General features: G+C 43.3%; 1 protein-coding gene across 3 annotated transcripts in view; it reads right to left on the bottom strand.

Annotated features, from left to right (window-relative positions):
• Positions 1 to 20,219, bottom strand: part of tspan33a (tetraspanin 33a) — a 40,722-nt gene that overhangs the window by 8,327 nt on the left and 12,176 nt on the right. For 2 of the 3 annotated variants that reach the window (XM_041203199.1, XM_041203201.1), the window contains exons 2-4: positions 2,500 to 2,557; positions 2,101 to 2,228; positions 1,613 to 1,687 (exon numbers count right to left, since the gene is read on the bottom strand). In XM_041203199.1, coding sequence (XP_041059133.1) covers positions 1,613 to 1,687; positions 2,101 to 2,228; positions 2,500 to 2,557 — 261 coding nt within the window. The remainder of the gene's footprint in view (positions 1 to 1,612; positions 1,688 to 2,100; positions 2,229 to 2,499; positions 2,558 to 20,219) is intronic. The other variant, XM_041203200.1, reaches the window with a different exon arrangement.

Genomic DNA, 20,219 nt, shown 5'->3' with positions numbered 1-20,219 from the left:
ATAAGTATATGAGAGATAAAGAAATTGAAAGATATGCAAAACTTATTTATATGAAGTAGGGCGTCAGGAGGCTCCAAGGAGCCTACATGCCAGTATAGACTACATGGGCCGAATTGGAACTTTCAGCACGGAAACAGATATGTAACGTGATGTTTTGCCATGTGAGCATTTATCAGGATTTTTTGTTAGAATGGAGAAATAAAACAACCAATTTCAACACATGTATGATAACAATCCTCAGTACATCTCAGCTAGCTAACAGGGAACTGGTGTACAGAATATTCAGTAACCAGGCTGTGGGCTGCAAAACTGCTGTTGTGGGATTCCCAGTTTTTAAGACATGCCCCTATGTAACAGGAATACAAGAAGGATGACTGAATAAGTTCACTCTTTATTAATTTTTCCCAGACCACAGTATTGAACACATTAGCAAAGAGGGTAAGCAGATGTGTTACTGGACTAGTAACCCAGGGAATGAAAGCTCAAATCACACTGTTCGAGAATTTGAGTTCAGTTTAAAAATCTGAATAAAAACTTGCAACCACTGAAAAGTGACTATGAAACTGTTCAATTGTTATAAAAACTCAATTGCTTCACTTAATATCCTTCAGGGAAGGAAACCTGCTGGCCTTGCTCGGTATGGTCTATGTGACTCCAGTCCAACACCGGCATGGTTTGACTACTAACTGTCCCGTGAAGTGGCCAAGCAAGATATTCAAATACATCCAAATCACTGCAATTAAAAACATAGGAACTGCAGCAGTTCAAGGAAGAGACTTGCCCAGCTTCTCAGGGCAACAAAACATGGGCAATAAATGTCAGCCTTGCTAGCAACACCCACAACCTGAGAGTAAAAAAAAATCATATTCTCCAAAATCTGTAAATGTTGAGTCAGGGGAGTTCAGAATTCTTGCAAGGTTGACACCGTTGAAAGGATGCCTGGATGTGACCTGCAGATGTGTAGCTGCTCTGGGAGCACAGGTTGCAGTTGAGGTTACAGATCAGGCAGTCTGCACCAGACCATGAAATCAATGCATATTAAGAATATGAGATACCAGTGTTGTCAAACATCTTTCAGTTTTGCCGATTTTATATCTTTAGGTCTCTCTTTTCTGAAAGCAGTGGTGACAATTCCAAATTCTTGCTCTGCCTTCAGCTGACCATTCACACGGTTGGGATCTTAAACAAGTCAAAAGCTGCTTTCGCTCCATTATTTGCCATGAACACAGAGCTATGCCATCAATGAATGAATAGCCAAATGCCAATGCTCTTGAAACCAGGATACACATATCTCATCTATGTTAAAATTAGAAGCAAATATGGAGCTTTGCATTGATTCAGCACGAAACACTTTCCCTTATATTCCTCAAGCTCCATATGCAACCATCCAATCCTCCCCACCTCCACCAGAGGACCCAGCACCATCGCACTCCTCACCTCTTGCATTTCTCCCACCATGTCCAGTCTTTTAAATCCTAAATTGGTGTCACCATAAATAATGCAATCCCCCTTTGCCCTATGGACCAACCCTCACCACCACGTCCCCCCCCAACCACCCTTTTGTCCAGTGGGCCCTCTACATTATTTTCAATTAAAGGAAATACAATCATACCTTATCTGAAAAGACAAAGCCTAGAACTCCGGCGACCAACTGTAGCAAAAAAATCAGCGTCAGGCAGATAGAGAACTGGAAAATCAAATCACAACAAATCAAAAATCAGTCACAGAACGGTAAAATGCAAGTTGGAGCACAGAGACAGGCAGGGGAGCAATGTTAATGTTCCAACAAGTGGTGCTGAGTGGTAGACAGGAAGGTAGAACTGAAATGAAGATTGACCATCACAGCAGGCCAAGCCCTCCACAGCTCCACAAATCAATACCTGCCTAAATTGCCCAGAGCCAATAGCTTAGAGTAGAATCATAGAATATTTACCCATCACTTCCCTCAGCCTTTCCCAGCAGCCCTGCTAATTTTATCTTCAGATAATTATCTAATTTCCTTTTGAAAGCCACGATTGAATCTGTTTCCACCATACGCATAGGCAGTGCATTAGAGTATTACATCACAGCTGGGATCCCCCCATTTTGTGTGTCACTCACTGTCTGCAGCAGGCAGATGTTCTCACGCAGCGATCCTATACAGCCACAGAATGTGATCAGGAACATCAGTGCGCCCACCACGATGAGGAGGATGGCAGGGTCCACTGCAAGGCAGGCCATGGCAGCCTCTGAAAAATATGGCAAACTTGTCACCCCACAGTTGCATAACCCCTGAACCCTCCACTCCAATCCATCCACCATCCCAACCCCACCCACACATCCTCTGTCGTCCTCCTCACCCAAATCAATATCCACTGCCTTATAACCCAAAACCCCTCCCTCTTCTCCCCCCCACCGCCTTTAAACCTATCCCCACTCTACCCATCTCCACAATTCTGCCATCCCTCCTGTAGCTTCATAAACAGTGGAGAAATGAAACTATAAAATGATATATCTCACCTGCATGCTTCATGACTCTGGCATACAAACCGATAGCAACCATCACCATGGAGATGCTCTGCAAAACATTAGACCCAAACAGGCTAGATTTAGACAGGAAGATTAAATTGTGTCACTGGTTGTGGGGAAAGTTTAAACTTGACTTTAGACTGGTTTCTTTCCCAACAGCTAAAAGATATTTTTTTTTTAAAAAAAAGAAATATACCAATGTCTTTAAGGCTAAGACAACTCCATCTTCCTGGATGGGAGACATTTGCCCCAGGCCTCAGTCAAATCTGCTCCAAATTACATTTTTGTAATTGATTTTTTAGGATGCAATCATCAATTAAGATTGCGGACTTTCCAGGATTATCCTGGGGCCTCCATGATTAACATGTAAGACGCTGCTGGAAGTAAAACCCAGGAGAGAAAAAAAAAAAATCAGACCTTTTAGAAAAAAAGTATATTTTTTTAAACACTTTTCTTATAAAACCAATAAACAAACATTGGGAAATGGAAAAGAAATGGATTGTTTGACTGACAATTAATCATCCAATCAGGTAAAGAGCTCATTCACTTTGATTGGCTATGGGAAGGCATTACGCCATGCAGATGGACATGATGGTGACCAATGGCAGGCAGTTGGAGATCTTGTGATTATTCCTGGAGGTTTTATGTCTAGCCAGAGTTGTCAACTTCACTGACGCTGGAAAAGCCAGTGATGAGTGCGCATCCAAAATTGCCTTTAGAAGGTGGTAGTGAATGGCCTTCAACTGAGTGGCCTGGTTCAAGGGCAAATTTAGAGTCAGTCACACTGGTGTGGGTGGTGGGATGGGTGCAGGGCAGCAGGGGGCGGAGGGAGATGGTGTTCTTTACTGAAGAAACCTGAAAACAGCTTATAACCCTCTTACTAGAAGGGGTCACCTTTCAGCCTGAACCCCCACCCCCAACTACTGTCTCACTTGGGCCCTACCTCTGCTCAGGTGAACCTGCTCTAATGATTGAAGCCCAGCAATGACTGGAATGCAAGGCCTGACTATCAGGACTCAGAGATCAAACAGAGCCATGGGCCATCATTAGGAGACCCCAACCTAAGCAAAATTATGTTGAAACGTCTCATTGGAACAGGAGAAGGCTGCTCATCCCGAGCTGTTCCACCAATCAATTTAATCATGGCTGATCTGTAACCCACTCTTATTTTCCTGCCTTTTCCCTCCCTGCAATACCCTAATCCAACAAAAATCTGTCCATCTCGGCCTTGAAAACTTGTCTCATGTCCCTGTGGTTAACGATACATAGACTATGGAGTAAAGACAAGACAATCCATTCATGTGATTAGCTTGTGACTTCTTAACCACTGACCATTTCCTTGGTTAACCACTTATATTGCAAAAGTTCCATTTCAAACTCAGCAAAGCTCTTGTTACAAAACATAGAAATGAAACCAGTAGAAAAGACAACAATTCTGGGATAGGTAGATACCAGAAAAACACCACAGGGATGGGGATGTAAATCCCCAAATAACCTGGAGCTGTCCCAGCAACAAATGTGCCCCAATCTGGTTAGCCAGCATAGCATTCTGGGATAAAAACAGAAAATGCTGTCAAAACTCAGCAGGTCTGGCAGTATCTGTGCAGAGAGAAAAACAGTTAATGTTTCAAGACTTCTTCAGAGCTCGGAAGAGTCATATGGACTCGAGACGCTAACAGTTTCTCTCTCCACAGATGTTGCCAGACCCGAAGTTTTCCAGCATTTTGTTTTTATTTCAGATTTCCAGAATCTGCAGTCTTTTGACTTTATTACAGCATTCTGGGAGCCTGTGTGGCACATGTAATGGGCCTTTTGTATAAATAATGGACATTACCCATAAGACAACTCAAGTATCCAAGAAGCTGTCCAAGGCCATTACAAATAAATGGAAATGGGGGCCACATACTTTTACTCTGTATCTACCCTGAGTGTTTGGTGGGACAGTGTACAGGGGGAACTCTAGCCATTATCCAGATTTACTACATTTGAACTAGGAACATTTGATGCTGACACTCAAAATGAGGAAATGGAAGACTCTCCAAGATTGATACACATTTACCAGAACAAAAAATTCGCCCCAAATAATGAAGTGATTATTTTCTGATCTGGTCAACATTTTGAGGAGGAGTTACAAGGTGCTCAGTGACATCCTGCCCTGCACACACATGGCAGCAAACATTACCACACAGGTCCATGCTCAGGGGCTGGATGCTGATGGTCAGTTGTGAAATGCACTCAAACCCTTGTTCAGACAAAACCCTTGCAAAACATTTCCTTGCTGAATTGAAGTCTGAACATGGTGGCAAGTTGGAACCTTCCAGTAACCCAATGGTTTGAAATTGAAGAGGAAGAGGAGTTTTGTTGGGGTTTTATCATGGGACAGTTCCCTACCTCATCTCAGCGTGTCCTTGCAGTGACCAATCTGGACACCTTTGGTCCTTTAAACCAACAGTGAAACTTCACACTGGGGAGGTCAGGCTAAAGGGAGAGACTCATTTGTCTGGGAAGATCGCCCCACATTGGGGTTTCTGGCAAAATGAAAAAAATGTTCTTTGGGCTGAAACTATTCTTTGCCATAAACCCAGCAACTCAAAAAAACTCATCCAAACTCCTGCTGCCTGTATCCTATATTCCACCACTTTGATTCCTGACCTACACTGGTTCCTGTACCAGCAAGCTTCAAATTTAAAAGTCTCACCTGTAAATACCTCTATAACCTCACCCCTCCCTACCCTTGCAATCATTTCCAGCCTAAAACCCCAGAAGACCTCTGTGCTTCTCCGATTCTGGTCTCTTGCATATCCCTCACTTTTTTGGCCCTTCCATTAGCAGTCATGTCTTCAGCTGCCTTTGGACCCAAGCTGTGGAAGTCCCCCCTAAAACCCCTTGGCCTCTCCCATTTAAAACACTCCTTAAAACCAACCCCTTTGACCAAGCTTTTGGTCACCTGTCCCAAATATCTCCTTAGGTAGTGTTTGCAAGATGAAAGTAGCCAGTGATGACACACTTTAGTTTCAATAGTAACTCTTTTTCCTTCAACCAAAGAAAAAGGCACACACTAAAAGTACATATTCGAAGGAGAGGGTGACAAAAGGGCATATGAAACAGTTAGGAAAGATGTCAAAAAACAAGCAACTTCCTTACTCAGAATGGTGAGAATGTGGAGTTTGCTACCACAGGAAGCGCTTGAAGCCAATAGTATAGATACATTTAAGGGGAAGCTAAAAAGCATATGAGTCTGAAGGGAATGAAAGGTTACAATGATAGATTTAGAAGAAAGATAGCCGGAGGCATGAGTGAAGCAGAAACAGTGACATGGATTGGTTAGGCCAAGTAGCCTGTATCTGTGCATATATCCTGTATATGTAATCAGGAAGACAAAAACAAATTACAAAATTATATCAAGAAATATAAAAGGAAATAAAGTATTCTACAGGCACACAAAAAGCAAATGAAAAATTAGAATAGGAATTGGACGACTAAGGTACACACAGTAAACTCACAGGTAATGACAGGGAAACAGCAGAAATATTAAACAATTAATTTGCCTCAGTATTTACCAGGACTATCCATCACAGACCTGACATTAGAGGAGGTCAAAAAGGGTATGAAGTCATTTAAAATAAAAAGGGGGGGGAGAAAATTGATAATCTAATCAGAGGAAAACCCCTGAAAATTAGAAGTTATGACAGAGATAGGGACACTATTGCCTAAATATATATGTCAGCTATTCGAATTCCTAAAAGGTAGGTAGGACAAGTCCAGGTAACTATAGAATAATTAGGGATCCTTAAATAAAGATGCAATAGAAGAACTAGAAACTGAAAATATAGTAAAGAAGCTTGGATTTCAAAGGAAAAATCCTGCTTCACCAACCACAACAGTAAACAAAGGTGTTGTAATAGACATAATATATTGTATAAAAGCAAAAAACTGTGGATGCTGGAAATCCAAAACAAAAATAAAAATACCTGGAAAAACTCAGCAGGTCTGGCAGCACCTGCGCTGGGGAACACAGTTAATGTTTCGAGTCTGTATGACTCAACAGAACTAAGTAAAAAAAGAAGAGGTGAAATATAAGCTGGTTTAAGGGAGGGGGTGGTAGAGCTGGATAGAACTGGATAGAGGGCCAGTGATAGGTGAAGATAGCCAAAAAATGTCATAGACAAAAGGACAAAGGTGGTGTTGAAGGTGGTGATATTATCTAAGGAATGTGCTAATTAAGGGTAGAAAGCAGGGCAAGCAAGGCACAGATAGCTCTAATGGGGGTGGGGCGGGGTGAAGGGAAATGATCAAAATAGGCTAAAAGGTAGGAGATAAAACAATGGATGGAAATACATTTAAAAATAATGGAAATAGGTGGGAAAAGAAAAATCGATATAAATTATTGGAAAGGCGGGGGGGGGGGGGGGGGAAAATCGGAAAGGGGGTGGGGATGGAGGAGAGAGTTCATGATCTAAAATTGTTGAACTCAATATTCAGTCCGGAAGGCTGTAAAGTGCCTAGTCGGAAGATGAGGTACTGTTCCTCCAGTTTGCATTGAGCTTCAATGGAACAATGCAGCAGGCCAAGGACGGACATGTGGGCATGAGAGCAGTGTGGAGTGTTGAAATGGCAAGGGACAGGGAGGTCTGGGTCATGCTTGTGGACAAGCATGAAGGTGTTCTGCAAAGCGGTCACCCAGTCTGCGTTTGGTCTCTCCAATGTAGAGGAAACCACATTGGGAGCAATGAATGCAGTAGACTAAATTGAGGGAAGTGCAAGTGAAATGCTGCTTCACTTGTAAGGAGTGTTTGGGCCCTTGGACATACAATAATATATTGTGATTTTTTTTAAAGAAAAGCCTTCAGTGAGTTATTGCATAGTAAACTCCTGGTTAAGTCAAGACACATGTATTCAGAGAACAAGTAGCAGAATGGATAGCAAGCTGGGTACAAAACAGACAATGCAATCTTCGAGTTTGAAGGCAATTATTCAGACTGGCAAAAAGTGGGAAGTAGAGCTCTACAAGAATTGGTATGGGGACAACTGTTGATCATTTTAAATGAACAATTTGGTCTTGAGAGTCAGAAGTTCAATTTTACAATCTGCAGACAACTCAGATGGCATAGTTAGTACACAAAGACTGTGATAATAACTCATAATAACTCTCTAATAAACTCATCCAATGTTTTCCTCACAGTATGTATCATCCAACCACTGAGACACTAACAAAACAAATGAAATCCAAGCCGAGCTCTACCACAGAATTTCTTTGAAACCCCTTTAATATCAGTGCAAGAGTCAGACTACCAGACCAGCCCATGTACTTGAGCCAGCCAGTCTACCCACCACGAGGTGAGGTATTGCTGGTGACTATAGGCCCAAGGATGCCCAGACTGGCATCAAAGGGAAGTGCTAAGAGGCCAATGGTACAGCATGGGATGTGGGAAAGGGGATGAAAGAAATCTCAATGACCCTTTGCAGAAGCTCTTCATGCAGATCAAAGTGTATAGCCACCCACCCGTCTACTGACAATTGGCATGTGACTCAAATAGCAAAACTACAATAAAGATGGGTAAGGAAGTGGGGTAGGGGGAAGAAGGGGAGAAGAACGATTCTGTTGCACCAGTGTTATCCACTAAGTTAACCATGAGCCACATGTGGCCCCCTGGGAAACCAGATGTGGAAAATTACTTTTTTGATTAGGGGAAAAAAGTAATAAACACAGTTGTTGGTCTTGTGATTGTAACACTCATTCACATGGTGTGCATGCAAACTTTAACCTTTTTGTGGTTTTGTTTGCAAAATGGCAAGATAAAATGCAGAATGTGAGCATCTTTTGATTGTTGTTCCTGTCTTACTTCCTTAGGCACTGAATGACATTAGGTGTTGTCAAGTAAATATATGCACAAAGTACACTTACTATATTATAAATTTTATATAAAATTTACACATTTGGCCAAGATGGAAAATGTGTGGACATCTTAAAAAGCAATTCATTGACTGAAAATCTTGGAGCGGTTCTGGGAATACGTCAGGGTACTTTACAAATCCAAGCTGTCATCATATTGTATATTTGAGGGCAGTTATCTTCCTCGATGTGGCATTAACTTAGGACTGAATGCACTGTCCTGTGTGGATACCATTGGTATAAGCGCTCAGGAAGCCTGGCAGATTGAATCAGGCTAAACAGTGAGAACAAAGTTGGCCACTAGAATAGATTCCACATTAAGATCAGAAGGGTTGACAGGTGTGCAGGGCTGGGCTGAATCGGAGGAAGTTCCTGGCTGGAGGCTGTGATTTAATTGGATGGAACATCCCAGGCTTGGTATGCAGCCTGGAATTTTCTCCAACAAAACATCTATTTTCTTTTGGGAGAAGTGCAACATTCATAAATCCACATCTGGGTGCCACAGCTACATTTGTTTCAGCAGCCAGAATCATAAAAATAACAGTGCCCTCCAATATAGAACACATTTCTGATGAAAGATCAGAGGCCTAAATGTTAAAAATTTCTTTTATGTTCATAGGTGCTGCTCGACCTATGAGCATGTATTTTTGAATGGTCACTGCTGTAAAGTAGGAAGCACGACTGCCAATTTGTGTACAGCAAGGTCCCACAAACAGCATTGAGACAAAATGACCAGATGATCCATTTTAGGTGTTGGCCAAGGAATAAATAGTTAGGACACCTGGGGGGAACTCACCCATTCTTCAAACCAATGGCATAGTTCACCTGATGGGATAGGCAGGGCCCCTGTTTAGCACCACATCTGATAGGCAGGGCCCCTGTTTAGCTCCGCTCAAATAGCGATTCAATGCCCTCAGTACAGCACTGGAGTGTCAGTCTGGATTTAGAACTCAAGGTTCCATAGGAAATTCTGCCAAAGGCATGGGAAGACATTTGAGGGCAATATACCACAGTACCTGGGGAAAGAAGAAATAGGACAGGTTCTCTGTGCTGGGGATTGCTTCCTATTCTTACAAATCTATTGTAAATGTTAACTCTATCTCAGCATGCTGGGTTATAAAGTTACTAATCTCTGATGTCCATCAAGGATCTATCCTTCTACGTGTTGCCGCTTGTTGACATCATTCGAAAGCACAGCACAAGTTCCTGCCTGTAAACTGACTACACTCAGCTCCAGCTCACCACCACTTCACACAAGCATGCTCCAGTTTCTAAATTATCAGAGGGTTTGTTTGACATCCAGTGCTGTATAAGCAGAAATTTCTTCCAATTAAATATTGGCAAGACCATTGTCTTCTGTCCCTGTCACAAGCTGTTCTCTAACTAGCAAATATCTTTGCGGCCTTAACCTGGAGGTATTTGATCTAGAGATCAGTCTGGCCACTTATCTATGCAATTACTGAGACTGCCTATTCACACCTCTGTGATAGCAAATGATTCTGCCCCTACCTCAGCTTATCTGCTGCTAAAACCCTTATCTATTGCTTTGTTAACTCTAGACTAGACTGTTCATATGTACTCCTGGCCAGCCTCCCATTTTAAAAAAAATTCATTTATGGGAAGCATTGTTGGCTGGACCAGCATTTATTACCCATTCCTAATTGCCTTCAAGGTGGTGGTGGTGAGCTGCCTTCTTGAACCACTGCAGTCCATGTGGTGTAGGCACACCCACACAGTGCTGTTAGGGAGTTCCAGGATTTTGACCCAGTGAGGGTGAAGGAACGGCAATATTTTTCCAAGTCAGGATAGCAAGTGGCTGGGAGGGTAACTTCCAGGTGGCGGTGTTCACAGGTGTCTGCTGCCCTTGTCCTTCTAGATGGTAGCGGTCGTGGGTTTGGAAGGTGCTGCCTAAGGAGCCTTGGTAAGTTTCTGCAGTGCATCTTGTAGATGATCACCAGAAGCACAGTAGCACAGTGCGTTAGGGAGTGAATGTTTGTGGATGGGGTGCCAATCAAGCAGGTTGCTTTGTCCTGGATGGTGTCAAGCTTTTTGTGTTGCTGGTGCTGCACTCACCCAGGCAAGTGGAGAGTATTCCATCACACTCCTGACTTCTGCCTTGTAGATAGCGGACAGGCTTGGGGAGTAAGGGGGTGAGTTATTCACCACAGGATTCTGAACCTCTGACCTCCTGCTGTAGCTACAGTATTTATATGGCTAGTCCAGTTCAGTTTTGCAATAATAATGCCTTTGAAAGGTTAAGAGGTGATGGTTAGTTTCCCTCTTGTTGGAGATGGTCATTCCCTGGCACTTGTGTGGCACAAATGTTACTTGCCACTTGTCAGCCCAAGCCTAGATATTGACCAGGCCTTGCTGCATTTGGACACGGACTGCTTCAGAATCAGAAGAGTTGAAATGGTGAACATCAGCAAACATCTCCACTTCTGATCTTATGATGGAAGGAAGGTCATTGATGAAGTAACTGTAGTTGGTTGTATCTAGGACACTATCTTGAAGAAATCCTGCAGTGATGTCCTGGAGCTGAGATGATTGACCTCCAACAACCAAAACCATCTTCCTTTGTGCTAGGTTACATAATAGGAGTAGGCCATTCGGTCCCTCAAGCTTGCCCTGCCTTTCAATATCATGGCTGATCTGCCCCAGGCCTTAACTCCTCCTTCGTGCCAGCTCCTCATAGCTCTCAACACCCCCCCCAATATTTTAAAAAGCTATCTACCTCCTCTTTAAATACTTTCAGTGATCTAGCCTCCACAACTCTGTGGTAGAAAATTCCATACATTCACTGCCCTCAGAGGAAATTCCTTCGCATCTGTTTCAAATGAGTGCCCCCTTATTCAGTAACTATGTCCCCTAGTTTGAGATTCCCCCACCAGTGGAAACATCTCAACATCTACCCTGTCAAGCCCCCTCAGAATCTTGTACATTTCAATAAGATCACCCTTCATTCTTCTAAACTCTAACGAATAAAGGCTAACCTGTTTAGCCGTTCTGACCCCGACCAATGGAGAGTTTTCCCTGATTCCCATCGGCTCCAGTTTTGCTAGGGTTCCTTGATGCCACACTCTGTCAAATGCTGCCTCGATGTCAAGTGCAGTCCCTCTCACCTCACATTTCGAGTTCAACTCTTTTGTGCATACTCGAACCAAGGCTGTGATGAGGTCAGAAACCCAGTGAGCCTGGCGGAACCCAAATTGAGCGTCAGTGAGCAGGTTGTTAAGCAAGTGCCACTTGATAGCACTGCTGATGACCCCTTCCGTCACTTTACTGAAGATCAAGAATAGCCTGATAGGGCTGTAATCGGTCAGGTTGGATTTGTCCTGCTTTGTGTGCACAGGACATCCCTGGACAATTTTCTACTTTGACTGGTAGGTGCCAGTATTGTAGCTGTACTGGAATAACTTAGCTAGGGGCGCGGCAAGTTCTGGAGCACAATTCTTCTGTACTATTGTCAGAATATTGTCGGGGGCTCACAGCCTTTGCAGTGTCCAGTACCTTCACCCTCCATAAACTTGAGGCCATCCAAAACTCTGCTGCCCGTGTCCTTAATTTTGCCAAGTCTCATTCACCTAACTCCTCCATGCTCACATATCTATATTCCTTAACCAGGAGAATTCTAATCTTTGTTTCCAAATCGCTCCATGACCTCACTCCTCCACACCTTGAATCTCCCCCAGCTCTAAAACTGCCAATTATCTGCACTCCTCAAATTCTGGCCTCTTCAGCATTCCTGATGTTAATCACTACCATCGGTGCTGTGTCTTCAGCTGCAAAGGCTTTGAGCTCTGGAATCCCTCTGCCAAGCAACTGCTCTTTCTTCCTTTAACAGAGTCCTTAAAACCTAATTTGACTTAAGTTGTTGATCATCTGCCTTAATATGTGGCTTAGCATAACACTCTTAGGAAGCACCTTGGGATAGTTTGACCATGTTAAAAGGTGCTCTACAAATAAGTTTTTGCTCCATTTCTGAGTATTATGGGATAGTTGCCTCAAACGAACTCCTGCATCGCTGCCTGGAAAGTAAATTAATTTTTGTTTTAAATGGATAATGAATTTTGCCACACAGTTTACACCTTTGAAATTTCTCGATACCCAGGCTGCCCAATCGAAAACAGAATGAGTAGCAGCCCCTAGTATACTAGGTTCATGTAACTGCCAGGAACGAGTAAGGGGGAAAATGATAAGGTGATGGAAGCAGAGGATTGAAAGTGTCAGATGATCAGGAGACTGTACCCTGTCCTCTTAACCAGAGAGATGTTAGGCCCATTTTCCCAAGGGAAAAAATGAAATTGAATAGATGGTAAAGCCCTCGAGTAAATCACCCCACAAATTTCTCTAGTTGCAGGCTATCCTGTGGTGAACAAAACTCGCTCCCATCACTAATGGAGTGTGCATCAGTCCATCAACTTCAAAAACAATTCATTCATTAACAGCAAGACACCAATTTTTTTTAGTCATTTACAGGATGTGGGCTTCACTAGCTGGGCCAGCATTTATTGCCTATCCCTAGTTGCCCTTGAGAAGGTGGTGGTGGTGAGCTGCCTTCTTGAACCTCTGCGGTGCTGTTAGGAAGGGAGTTGCAGGATTTTGACCCAGTGACAGTGAAGGAACTGTGATATATTTCCAAGTCAGGATGGTGAGTGACTTGAAGGGGAACTTCGAGGTGGCGGTGTTCCCATCTATCTGCTGCCCTTGTCCTTCTAGGTGGAGTGGTCGTGGGTTTGGAAGGTGCTGTCTAAGGAGCCTTGCTGAATTCCTGCAGTGCATCTTGTACACAGTGCCATTGCGTCAGTGGTGAGGGGGTGAATGTTTGTGGTTGTTGTGCCAATCAAGCAGGCTACTTTGTCCTGAATTGTGTCAAGCTTCTGAGTGTTGTGGGAGCCGCACTCATCCAGGCAAGTGGGGAGTATTCCATCACACTCCTGACTTGTGCCTAGTCAATGGTGGACAGGCTTTGGGGAGTCAGGAGGTGAGTTACTCATCAAGGATCTCTAGCCTCTGACCTGTTCTTGTAGCCACGGTATTTATATGGCTAGTACAGTTGAGTTTCTGGTCAACGATAACCCCCAGGATGTTGAAGGTGGGAGATTCAGTGATGGCAATACTACTGAATGTCAAGGGGCAATGGTTGATTTCTCTCTTGTTGGAGATGGTCATTGCCTGGCACTTGTGTGGCAATTCCAGGCCTGGGTATGGAAATGAATCCACTCTCCTGGCTTTCAGCCCTCAACCCAATTCAGATGCCAAACAGTTTCATTCCAACCTGCTACCAGATGAGTCAGGACAAAACAAAAGTCACACAACTGCTTAAGTGTTCCACCACTGGCACGTGCCAATCCATGGCAATGGTGTCCTAATGGATTGACAGGGACCAACCACAAACATAAGGAATGGTTGTTGTCTTTTTCCATATGTAACACTGGATTCACAATCAAATGGCTTAAGAATAAAACACAACGTGTGATGTGGCAGCATACAGTAAGACTGTACAGAAAGTTTTATTTTACATTTTTACCCATGATGTGTCTGTTATGCAAATGCCCAATATTCTCCATGACTGAATTGTTTCTGATGTGACACTGAGGTAGCTTACTTTCCCGCTAACCAGTGAAGTATCTGAGCTGTGATTATTCAAATCCGCAAGCCGTTTTTTAAAAAATATAAGCGACAATTAAAACTTATTGTTATCCATTAAAAACACTACTGAAAATTTGATCAAGGCAGGAAATCTAACAAGAGTCTCCCCAGAGACCCCTCCACACAGAAAATGCAGGCCATACTCACTGTTCAAGGAATCTTCCTCAAGCCTCTTTCTCATACTGGGAGTACAACCATACCCTAATCCTGCCCAGATTTCCATTTGAATGCAGAATGGTCCCAGTGGACAGTCATACTAAGTGCTGACCGCATTCAGCTTTTGTAGAGTATTCAGGAACAGGATAAGGCCATTCAGTTAGATCAGGGTCAATCGAGAAGTTGGGTCAGACAACACACTGTATATAGAGCATGTGTTTTAACAGTTAACACAAGCATGACAGCTCTACCTTCTTTGTATCCGGCTTCTTTACACTCATTCTAAAAATGCCCAGATTCTCTCCACAGATCCCACTGGGGCCAAGTCAGTCCTTTGGTCATTTAAAACTTGTCAACAGTAATGGAAGTACTACACCACAAAAAAAGTACTTCGTTGGCTGTAAAATGCTTTGGGACATCCCATGGTCAGGAAAGGCACTATATAAATGCAAGTTCTTTCTTTACCGTGTAGTCACTGTTGTAATGTAGGGAAAAGCAGCAAATTTTCATAGCATGGGCTGAAAAGAGACAAAATATCTGATGTTGGCCAAGGGATAAATATTATCCAGGACACCCGGGAAATCTCCTATTCTTTTTCTACAAAGCACCATGAGATCTGTTGCATCCACTTGTGGGGGCAGATGGGGCCTTGGTTCAACATCTCATCCCTCAGCTGGGACTGTCAGTCTGAATTATGGGACTCTGGAGTGGGACTTGAACTCGCAACCCTCCGACTCAGAGGCATTACTACTACCCCCTGAGCAAACACCTGGCATCGAGTTTTTAAGCTTCATCTCCAGAACTCATTAGCATTCGGAAGCTCACTGGCCTCTGATCAATAAACGTTTTGAAAGCTGGGGAATGGTTTGGGATAAAAAGCTGCTTCAAGGCAAATCCAAACTGGTTGGAAAATTAAATAAAGTTGCAGAGACATTGAAGGAGAGGCTATGTTTAACGAATCGCCCCCTCATCCACCCTGTCTACATTTCCTTTTCACTAATCTTTAATCCTTTATTCACTGGGAACCAGCAGGCATGGTTTCATTTCATAATAAACAGGAGAATTAGGTCTCACCATCCCTCCCTTCCCAAAAGCAGTCAGCATTATGATCCTGGTTTCAATCTAGAGCTTTCACTGTTTTTTTATTCCCAGCACATTCCTGCCCAGTGCAACTAATGGTGCTGTTGGCCAGGCTGTGTAATTGGCATGTACTTTCCACAGTCAAATAGCACATTTCACAGTCCGCATATCCTCCTGATCGCTGTCAAACTTAAAGGAGGAATAAGAACCGTGCTGCAGAATGTCTGTGCATTAAGAATGGATAGCAGCAGGATCATTTTATACTCTGATGGGAATATGGGTTCAGCACTATAGTGGTTTTTGTTTATTGGGTGATGTTGTTGGGGGATGAGGGGGGTGCAGGGTGGGGGGAAAATGACAGCTATTTTTTGGGACAAAAAAAAGTTATACAGTCTCCAACAATTGAACAGGGCCAATCAACAGGTTCCAAGAGTTAAATGCTGCCCTTCACAGGTTGAAATCTGGCCAGGATCAGCTGATTCAAAAGCAGTTACAACACGTTTCAGATCAAGCCGAGCGCGTGGCAGGAACTGACCCAACCTTTGTCGTATGCATCAAGTCTCTTATTAATCTGCAACAGATAGCTCAGGAGATTGCCAATACTGACCCCTGCCCTCTGTTACCAAGCACGTGGGTTTATGCTGCTGACCATTACCCAGTGAACCTTGCTGGAAAGTGCACAACCACTTCAAGTGAAGATGGCAGGAAAGTAAGTTGTGAAGAGGACATAAGGAGGCTACAAAAAGATATAGGCAGGCTAAGTGAGCGGGCAGAGATCTTGCAAATGGAGTATAATGTGTGAAAATGTCCATTTTAGCAGCAAGAATAAATGAGAAGCATTATCTAAATGGTGAGAAATTGCAGAGTGATCTGGGTGTCCTAGTGCATGAATCAGTACGTAAGTACAGCAAGAATTTTATCATTTATTGCAAAGGGAATGGAATACAAAAGCAGGGAGGTTATGCTTCAGTTATACAGAGCACTAGTGAGACCACATCTGGAGTACTGGACTTGCTCAGATTTAGGGCTGCCCTATTATTGACCTCAGACTTTTATTGGTACATTGTATAAAAGTGCTTTTAAAGTGGTTTTGAAGGGACTTCAAAAAAGGGCAGAGACAAGTTGGTGCAGTGGGCAGATAGGTGGCAGACGAAGTTCAGTGCGGAGCTGCGTGAGGTGACGCATTTTGGTAGGAAGAACATGGAGAGACAATATAAAATAAGGGGTGAAATTTTCAAGGGGGTGCAAGAGCAGAAAGACCTGGGTGCATATGTGCATGGATCATTGAAAGTGGCAGGACAGGTAGAGAGAGCAGTTAATAAAGCATTTATTAGCCTGGGCTTTGTTAATAGGGGCATAGAGTACAAGAGCAAGGAGGTTATGCTGAATTTATATAAGACGCTCATTAGAACTTAGCTGGAGTATTGTACAGAGTTCTGGGCACCACATTATAGGATGGACGTGAATACATTGGATAGAGTGAAGAAGTTTACAAGAATGGTTCCAGGGATGAGAAATTACGAAGATAGATTGGAGAGGTTGGGACTGTTCTCCTTGGAAGGTGGCTGAGAGGAGATTTGATAGAGATGTTAAAAATCATGAGGGGACTGGACAGAGTAGATAGGGAGAAGCTGTTCCCGTTCATAAAGGATCAGGAACGAGGGGACACAGATTTAAAGTGATTTGCAAAAGCAGCAAATGTGACGTGAGAAAAAACTTATTCACACAACGAGTAGTTCGGGTTGGAATGCACTGCCTGGAAGTGTGGTGGAGGCATGTTCAATTGAGGCATTAGATGATTATTTGAATAGAAGCTATGTGCAGGGTTATGGGGAAAAGGCAGGGCAATGGCACTAGGTCATAATGCTCATTTGGAGAGCCAGTACAGACACAATAGGCTGAATGGCCTCCTTCTGTGCTGTTAAATTTCTGTGATTCTGTGTACAGTATTGGTCAGCTTAAGGAAAAATGTAAGCATGTTGGAAGCAGTTCAGAGAAGGTTTATCAGACTAATGCCTGGAATGGGCAGGTTATCTTACGAGGAGAGGTTGGACAGGCTAGGCTTGTATCTGCTGGAGTTTAGAAGAGCAAGAGGCGATTTGACTGAAACATAAAAGATCCTGAGGGGGTCTTGACAGGATGGATATGAAGAGGATGTTTCCTCTTGTGGGAGAATCTAGAGCTATGAGTCACTGTTTAAAAATAAAGGGTCGCCCATTTAAAATGGAGTCGAGACAAAATTCTCCAATGGTTGAGAGTCTTTGAAACACTCTTCCTGAAAAGGCAGTAGAAGCAGAGTCTTTGAATGTTTTTAAAGCAGAGGTGGATAGATTCTTGGTAAGCAAGGGGACAGTAGGTTATCCGTGGTAAGCAAGATGCAGGTTTGAGATTACTATCAGATCAGCCATGATCTTAAATGGTGGAGCAGGCTCGAGGGGCCGAATGGCCTACTCCTGCTCCTTGTGTGTGTGTAAGATGTGGAGGGAGACCTGGCCGAATAACCCAAGAACACTCACTTTTGAGGCTCATGCACAGAGAATGGCCAACACAGGGACCAAACTTCTGAAGTTTCTTGATTTCCCATTCTCTTTCCTCCCTAACCCTGAACCTCTCCAGGTACAAATCAAGTCTTGGAGTATAGCCAGAATCCATCAGTGCACGTGCGTATGTGTACTTGGCCATGTGCCATCATTGCACAGGGGGAAGAGAGTGGTGTGCTGGTAAGGTCACTGGGCTAGTAATCCAGAGGCCCAGGCTAATATTCTGGGGACACAGGTTCAAATCCCACCATGGCAGCTGGTGGAATTTAAATTGAATTAGTAAAATATGGAATTGAAAGTTGATCTCAGAAATGGTGCCATAAAACTGTAATTGATTGTTGTAAAAACTCATCTGGTTCACTAATGTCCTTTGGAGAAGGAAATCTGTCGTCCTTATCTGGTCTGGCCTACATGTGACTCCAGATCCACAGTAATGTGGGCGACTCTTAAATGCCCTCTGAACTCATGCCCAAGTCACTCATTTCAAGAGCAATTAGGGATGGGCAACCAGTGATGGGTGTAAACTGTGTCTATATGGAGGCGTTTCCTGGGACAATGAGCTCTCAACTGAGCTGGAATAAGTTGCCCCAATTTGTTAGCTGTATTTGATCCAAGTCTGAGCTCTGTCTCACTCGCCTCCAAGCCCTATCTCACTCATAGGGAGATCCCACTCTCTCTCTCCTGTCCTGCCTCAATCAGAGAGACCCCACACAGCCACCCTGCCTCACCTAGATTTAACAAATGAAGGTAGGGAGGATAAATGTCGGTCAGTGGGCTACCTCCCCTGCTATCGGTTTAACATGATAAACACTGTCCATTATAAATGAGGGCAAACCAATATCACTCTTACATATAAGAAATTATCTGGTTCCGTTTCAGCTCTGGATGATGAAAGGAGGACAGAAGATGGAACCTACTAAAGTCACATCAATCACAGCAGTCATGGGAGTGAGGGGGTGGGGTGGGGGAGCGCACCAGGATTTTCTCTCAGACTTGGGAGGCACATTACTGGAAATAAGCCCTAGTCACCATCCTGGGGATCTCAACTATATTAAATGTGTCCATGGGGGCCAGTTAGGGTACAGCTCACTTTTCTCTGCAGCCAACAGAAGACATGCTACTCCATATTCGGTTTGGTTAAGTGGGCAATGTAGACAAGAGTTGGTGGGAAAAAGATGCCAAATAACCTGTTGTTTATGGGCACAGTTTTGTAGAACAGCTTCATTTAAACAAACAGAATGGTTGACATTTAAGGCCCTTGACACTGGACAGAGGATCACAAAACAGGAGGGAGGCCATTCAGCCTCTCAAAGCTGTTCCTTCATTCAATTAGATCATGGCTCAACTGTATCTTACCTCCATTTATCTGCCTTGGTTCTATAAGTTTCAATATTCTTACCTAACAAATTTTCAATTGACACCTCCAAAGCCTCCGACAGCTTTTTGAGAGAGAAAGCTCCAGATTTGCATTCAATTCATGTGAAGTAGTACTTATTGATATCACATCTCAATGACCTAGTTCTAATTTGATTGTGCCTTGTTCTGGATTCCTTCACTAGAGGAAACAAGATAATGTTATGGACGGGAGGGAGGTTTATTTAAATAGTACTAATTTCTCATCTCACCCATCTGTAAACAGACAGGTGTTTTGATTAGTTTCCCCCCTTATAAGTGGTAGTGTATTTCCCAACCCCTTGGTTTTGATGTGATCCAATTTTCTATTAATAACCCCACAGCAAACTAGAGATAGAACGAACTCAAGGGGTTAGTTTATTTGCACACATAAAACATGAAAAAAGGGTTCGCAACACCCCCCCTTTTGTACTCATAATAAAAGAGGGATAGAGAAAAGAAGGTTTTATAGTGCACAGACTACAAGAAATATTGTTTCCCACGTGTTCCAGAGTCCAGAATTAAAGCCCAATGAGGTATTCCTTCAGAGGTCAGTGAGCTGAAAACCAAAGCTGGATAATTCACTTTTCCCAGTAGTGTTGACGTCATTCAATGAAATTGATTCATGTTTGCATACCTGTTGTGTAGTTGATGGTACAGAATTTCCAGCATAAGCAGTGTAGATAGGGCCAGGAGTCCAACCTGGGCCAGAGCTTCATGTCTGAGCGTCTGCTAGTCAGATCGTAGAAAAGCAGACAGATTTTGCTGTTCAGCAAGACAATATTACTGGTTCCACAAGCCAGAGGCCCAAGTCACATGACTCCCACCCCGCTACACTGAGACAAAGGACGTATATCTCTCATCTGGGTCCCCAAGTTTGCCAAATGTCTCATTTATTAAGAATTGAAAGATTGCAGGGCTCTTTGTTTTAATAGACGAGTAGATTCCTGTTGGCCACCCTGGTTCATGAAATGCATATAGCCTTTGTATAGCTCTCT

Source organism: Carcharodon carcharias, chromosome 13, assembly GCF_017639515.1.
Source record: "Carcharodon carcharias isolate sCarCar2 chromosome 13, sCarCar2.pri, whole genome shotgun sequence".
NCBI classification, from domain to species: domain Eukaryota; kingdom Metazoa; phylum Chordata; class Chondrichthyes; order Lamniformes; family Lamnidae; genus Carcharodon; species Carcharodon carcharias.
The sequence above is the reverse complement of the archived record's forward strand: the minus strand, read 5'-3'. Positions and strand labels throughout refer to the sequence as shown.